We start from the raw sequence: 7,292 nt of genomic DNA on the forward strand, positions 1-7,292 counted from the left end.
TTTTTTTTTTTTTTAATAGATTATTTATTATTATTTTTTTAATTCTAAAAAAACTGGTTTTTTACTTGCCAACATCAATATTTATTCTTGGTAGTCATATTATATATTGCGTTTGTCTAAGCCTGTCTTCTTGGCTCTTGCTTCTACATGGATTATTATTTTGGCGACTGTTAGAACTACTTATTTTGGACTGTATTTGATAACAGATAAAGTTTTATGTTCTAAATTCTCATTCACCAAAAACACAGTTTATTGCTCGTGTATGATATACTCCTTAAAAGAAAAGAAAAAAAAACTTATTTTCAGGAATTTCCAGTTTCTCTTTCTTTTGTTTTCATTTTTCTTTTTTTTCTTTTTAAAATTATTGTGCACTCACATGTTAGCCATAAAGATGTACCTCCCTACAATAGTTCAGCAGAAAATAAAAATTTCTCCACTTAAATCACTTTAATAATGTTAATAGCATTCACAATTTCAATAGTAAAAATCATTTAACGAACTCATAACTTTTTCCGTTATATGCATCAATTATGAACTCTTAGTGACTGTAATTATCAAGTCTCCGTTTAAAATTTTCAAACTTTGTATCCATGTATCATCAGCTCTAATCAAATTTAAGATTTTAACGTGAAATCACAATGTTATCAAGAGCAGCTTCATGAGCCAATAGTTGGTTTTTTTTTTTCTCCCTTTTAAAAATATTTTATTAGTTTTATTATATGAGCTACAAAATATCCTCTTTCATTCCTTTAATTCACAAATAAAATATAATTGTCAACCAAAAAAAAAAAATCAATATCTAATTTCTTCTTGAGCTTTATTGTTGTCTTATAATTTTTTTCATTTTCTATTTGAACTATTTCTAAAAAGTTATTATATTGCAGATGCAAAGTGGTTGATTGGTAGGAGATTCTCTAATCCCTTGGTTTAAAGTAGGGGTGGCAAATGGGCGGGTTGGGTCATAAATTGGTTGGGTGTGTAATTGTTCATTTATTCATTTATGATGCGTTTATATATAAATTAATTATCCATTATCAACCCAACCCAACCCATTTAATTAGTAACCCACTCATTTAATCCAATATGACCCATATACCTTTAAAATTACTTGAATACCCTCTTAACCTCCAAAAATACCAAAATACCCTTAAATACCCCCTACACTTTCAAAATTACCAATATACCCTTGGACATCCAAAATCTCTAAAATGAGTAAAATACCCATGAAACTTCTAGAATGACCAAAATACCCCCGATATCTCTAAAATTACCAAATATGCTCAAAAACCACTAAAATGACCAAAATATCCTCAAAATCTCTAAAAAGAGCAAAATACCTTTTAAACGACTAAAATGACCAAAATACCCTTGATATCTTTAAAATTACCAAATATGCTCAAAAACTGCTAAAATGACCAAATACCTCCAAAATCTCTAAAATTAGCAAAATACCCCCCAAAACCTAAAAAATGACCAAAATACCCCTCGAAACATAAAAATTACCAAATTATCTTGTAATCTAAAAAATGACCGAAATACCTCCAAAACCTGTAAAATTACCAAAATGCCCCATAAACCTAAAAAGTGACCGAAATACCTTGAAACCTAACAAATGATTGAAATACTCCCGAAACCTATAAAATGACCAAAATACTCTCAAAACCTTTAAAATGACCAAAATACCCCCAAAACTTAAAAAATGACCGAAATACCCCTGAAACCTAAAAATTACTAAAATACCCCATAAGACCCATACAATTAAAGAACCTAATGGGTGATAGCCCCAAAGCTTTTAAGAGGAAACCCAAGGTGGACATTAGTAATAGCCCCAAAGCTCTTAGGAGGCTAAAAACTGCTTGTGAGAAATCAAAGCAAATTCTTTCTTCTGCAATTGAGACTGACATTGAAGTCGAGTCTTTGTATAAAGGTATTGCTTTCTCTTCAACTATTACCCATGCCAAATTTGAGGAACTCAACATGGAATTGTTCAAGAAGTGTATTGATATTGTGAAGAAGTGCTTGACCGACTCTAAGATGGACAAGAATTGTGTCCATGATGTTGTTGTTTCGGGTCGTTCTTCCAGAATTCCTAAGGTGCAGCAGTTGTTGCAGTACTTCTTCAAAGGAAAGGCTCTTTGTAAGAGCATTAATCCAGATGAGGCTGTGGCTTATGGAGCCACTGTTCAAGCTGATATCTTGATTGGTAAAGATAATGAGAAACTTCAAGATATCGTGCTCTTAAATGTCACCCCTTTGTCTCTTGGCATATTAACTGATCCCACGAAAGATATGTCTGTTTTAGTTCCAAGAAATTCTGCCATTCCTGCCAAAAAGGAGGGAAACATCACCACCAAACGTGACAACCAAACTTCTATTATCATCCTAGTTTACGAGGGTGAGAGAGCAAGAGCTACGGATAACAACTTCTTGGGGGAATTTGTGCTTCTTGGTATTTCGGCAGTGCCCAGGGGTGTTGCTCAGGTAAAAGTTTGCTTTGATATTGACGCTAATGGTATCTTGAATGTTTCTGCTGAGGAGATTACCACTGGCTCGATGAGTAAGATCACCATCACTAAAGATAAGTTAAGTCTGTCCGGTGAAGAGGTTGAGAGGATGGTGAGGGATGCAGAGACGTATAAGGCTAAAGATAATGCTAGGATAGCTTTGGCGGACTATGCTTGCAAGGTGAGGAATACTATCAATGATGAGAAGATTGGTGCCAAGGTTGACCCTGAATGTAAGAAAAAGATTAAAGATGCTATTGAACAGGTATTTCAGTGGTTAGATGACCATGAGCTCCTGGATTCAGGACTGTATGAAGACAAGCTAAAATGGCTCCAGAGCGTTTGCAATCCCATTAGTATTTGAGGCAGCCCCCAAAAAGTTTCTAGTGTTTTACTACATTTGTGTTCATTCTAGTGTTTTCTTGTTAGTTATCTGGTCTTTGTTAGGCAATTGTTGGGAATTTTGAAGACATTTCCACTGATAAGGATAGCTTTAAACCGTAGCTTGGTGTTGTTGAATTCTATTTCAGTATACATATCTAATTTTATTATTATTGTTTAGAAAATAAACCTAATTTTATAAGGATTTATTTGGTATTGGGTTGCTTTATAAATAAAAAAAATGTGTGGGCTTTAATTAATTTAAACAAACATAGTTTATCAATATTTGTTACTTTAAAAATCAAATTGAAAATATGTATTTGACTAATCATTTGAAAAACAGTGGATTTTTGATAACTTGTATGGTAACTTAAAAAATAAATAATTTTTTTTTTTAACCAATTTTTAGTGGCCTTGTTTCCTTGAAATCCTAGAAATTTTTTTTTTTTTTTTTTCCTCCGTAAGCAAAATTTCCTGTCTTCTAAACGGAAAGGAAAACAAGGCGAAATGGTTTTGAAGCTCAATCTCAGGAAAGCTTATAATCACGTCTAGTGTTAAAACTTAAAAGCCATTATATTTAAATTGAGATTTGCTGCCCAGTGGTAATTAAAGTTTTGTTTAAATAAAATAAAAACTAACTTCATAAATAATCAATTAGAAGGTTTCTTTTTCTTTTTCTTTAGTTCTAAAATAAAATACATTTATAATTTTCCCAAACCAAAATCTCAGACACTCAAAGACTCCAAGTGAATCATAACCTTCACAAAATCTACAATGCCTGACTTCAACATCAAAATCGTAAACTACCATCACTGAATAAAAAATGCAAGCCCCCTTCCTTGGTCATAGCCTACTCATACGGGTTACAATCAAATGATACTGCAACGTTGGAGTTATGTATGTGTCCTTGAAAGGTTGAAGCTAAATGACATCATTTTTTGTCTAAATGTATTTGAGATAGGATGATATGAAAGGCTATGAACATGTGTATATAAAGGAGTAAAAGTGAAAAGGATGAATGAAAATGCAAAGAGATTTTTGTGTGTGTGGGAGATGGAAGGTCTTGAAATATTGAACCAAATGAAATAAATAGTAATCTTAAAATATTGAATACAAAATGTAATAAAAATAGTCTTGAAACATTGAACCAAAGGAAATAAAGAGTCTCCACTTTTAAATTTGTTCTAATCTCTAATATGGCTTAAGGGTATCTCAATTTTTTTCATAGAGTGCACCACATGGCAGAACTTCATGCTTTATCGCATGAGGTCTCTGCTTTTATATATACTAGACGTGGACCCACGCATTGCGTGTGATTATTTTTTAAGGGAGGTCTCATTGTTATCATTATTTTGTAATTTGAACTAACTTAATGAAGAGGAATGCATTTCATAATCATGTTCATCGCAAAATAATTTTTTATTATTGTAGAATTGTTTTATTTAAATTTTGAAACCTTAATTCTACCATAGTTGGTTGACTAATTTGTACATCTCTAAGTCAATTATACACATTTTGCATGCTACATGTAAACCCTATTTTCCATAAGGCTGAAATAATGTGGGAAACATTTGATTCTATGGAAGTTAAAAACTAAAATTCTTATATCTTGTCTTAATGTTGCCTAAATAATGTTAAATGAAATGTCAAAAATGGGATTTTGAAAATTTCCATCCTTATTTTTTCTATATTTCTATTATTATTGAAGAATATCTTCTTTTTAGTTTTGATAAGATATAGAGTTTGATTAGTTTTAAATTTAAATTTTGTATGATTGTATTTAATTATATGATTTAATTAAGTGAATGTAACAATTGATTTTATTGACATTCGTATGATCATCTTTAATTAATTTTTTACTCCTTCTATCAAGCTCTTTGTTTTCCAAGTAACGGTTACTAATTGACGTTTGATTTCTTGATGATAATTCTAATGTACTAAATATGCATTGTAACGTTTATTTTTATTTTATTTTTTTATTCCAATTTACTGCCATTAACTTAGTGTATCCATACCTTGGCAAGCTTTATAAACATGCAAGAAACATCTAGAAATCCTACTAAAAAGGAGCCAATCTTCACCACCTGTTTTACAATGCATGTCAAACCTTGCTTGAACCCTTTGACAAATCAATTTAGAATCTCAAATGGTAGATTGGTAAGACTAAAACAAATTATATTGAAAAGATTACAATATGAGTTATCTAATGATCTATATTGTTGGTTTTGTGCCTACTGGCTGGGCAAATGATAGCGCCTAATGCTAACCCAAAATAACATCAATTATGCCAAATTTGACATTAACATTAACAATATTAAAAATATTCTATTCTTTTACCATCTTGAACTTCCAGCCAACCAAGAAGAAAGAAAAAAAGGTATCTGAAATTTGAGAAGTAAGGACTAAATCTAGCCAAATGAAGTGTAAATTGCATAAATGATTGACTCACGAATAACTTTAAAAAACCCAAAAGCCCAATCTTCTCCTTTTCTTATTTTCACAATTTCCCATTAACCAAACAGAAAAAATAGTAGGGTAACATACTATCTAAAAAAGAACCTGATATTTGGGGAATATATGTGACTCCAATCTACCAAACCATGTAATCCTCAATTAAACAAAACAAAAGAAAATATCATAACATTTTATAAATAGCCATAAAATCATCAAATGATTATAGAAATATTACTTTATAAGTGATGAATCGTAAGTTCGTCAATCAAGCAAGTTCGTCAGTAGAATAAGTTCGTCAGTAGAGTAAGTTCGTCAGTAAAGTTATACTGATGAAGCGTAAGCTCGTCAATCGAGTTGGTCAGATAGAAGCAATCCTCAGCCTGTATGAACGTACTCTCAAAGGTGGTCACCAGTGTGGTGCCTGCCATAACGCCTCCGATGCCAAAGTCAGTATAAGAGGTTCTCTTAGGAATAAACAATGTAATTGAACAGAATGAAAGAGATTACTTAGTATCTATGTGTGTATGTACCTTGTACTTGGCAATGTGTGGGCTTTATATATGCTTTCATAGCTTCTAGCCATTGGGGTAGTTATGAAGGTCTTAATACTCCTCTTGGTAACGTTTGGTGCTGTGTAATGGGGCTTTAATGTGCTCCAACGGTTCATACAGTTGGCCTTGTAACCGTTCTAGGTGTAATTGTGCTGCATTGAATGGCTTTCCTGCCTTCGTCAATGATGTGGGTATTAATTTGCTCGTCTAGGGATAGCTTCGTCGGTATCATGGTCGTCGTCTTTGGTAAATGAGTTCGTCAGTCCCATTAGCTGCCTTCCGATTCTATGGTCGTCGTGACTTGTAATGACGACCATAGAATGTGAAAGGTTTTGGGTTGTAAATAACTCCAATTCGTGTGACCATTGGGTTTCCCACTAATTTTCAGTTTTTTGAGCCTTTGTTTCTAAACTTCTCCCTTTATCTTCATCAGTACCTTTTGTCTATAACTTCATCAGTACCTTTTGTCTATAACTTCGTCAATACCTTTTGTGACTTACACCTTTTTAGGGATCTTGTCATCGTCAGTAACTTACATCCGTCGAAGCGGAATCTTGTTACTTAGTCATTTGTAACTTACACCCATTTAGGGATCTTGTCACTGTCAGTAACTTACATCCGTCGAGGCAGAATCTTGTTACTTAGCCATTTGTAACTTACACCCATTTAGAGATCTTGTCGTCATCAGTAACTTACATCTGTCAAGGCGAAATCTTGTTACATAGCCATTTATGACTTACACCTTTTTAGGGATCTTGTCATCGTCAGTAACTTACATCCGTCGAGGCGGAATCTTGTTACTTAGCCATTTTTGCCATTTGTGACTTACACCCATTTAGGGATCTTGTCATCGTCAGTAACTTACATCCGTTGAGGCAGAATCTTGTTACTTAGCCATTTGTGACTTACACCCTTTTAGGGATCTTGTCATCGTCAGTAACTTACATCCATCGAGGCGGAATCTTGTTACTTAGGCATTTGTGACTTACACCCTTTTAGGGATCTTGTCATCGTCAGTAACTTACATCCGTCGAGGCGGAATCTTGTTACTTAGCCATTTGTGACTTACACCTATTTAAGGATCTTGTCATCGTCAGTAACTTACATCCGTCGAGGTGGAATCTTGTTACTTAGCCATTTGTGACTTACACCCATTTAGGGATCTTGTCATCGTCAGTAACTTACATCCGTCGAGGCAGAATCTTGTTACTTAGCCATTTGTGACTTACACCCTTTTAGGGATCTTGTCATCGTCAATAACTTACATCCGTCGAGGCAGAATCTTGTTACTTGGCCATTGTTGGCTTTTGTGACTTACACCCTTTTAGGGATCTTGTCATCGTCAGTTACTTACATCCGTCAAGGCAGAATCTTGTTACTTAGCCATTTGTGACTTACACCC

At 33.4% G+C, this 7,292-nt stretch overlaps 1 protein-coding gene across 1 annotated transcript; it reads left to right on the forward strand.

Annotated features, from left to right (window-relative positions):
* The first annotated feature begins 1,797 nt into the window (after window positions 1-1,797).
* LOC112008779 (heat shock 70 kDa protein 4-like) lies at window positions 1,798-2,868 on the forward strand. Its single transcript, XM_024041113.1, has one exon. It carries the CDS (start codon window positions 1,978-1,980, stop codon window positions 2,866-2,868), a length of 891 nt encoding a protein of 296 aa, XP_023896881.1. The 5' UTR covers window positions 1,798-1,977.
* The last annotated feature ends 4,424 nt before the right edge of the window (window positions 2,869-7,292 follow it).

This window comes from Quercus suber, unplaced genomic scaffold, assembly GCF_002906115.3.
Source record: "Quercus suber isolate HL8 unplaced genomic scaffold, Cork oak 2.0 scaffold_34, whole genome shotgun sequence".
NCBI lineage: Eukaryota > Viridiplantae > Streptophyta > Magnoliopsida > Fagales > Fagaceae > Quercus > Quercus suber.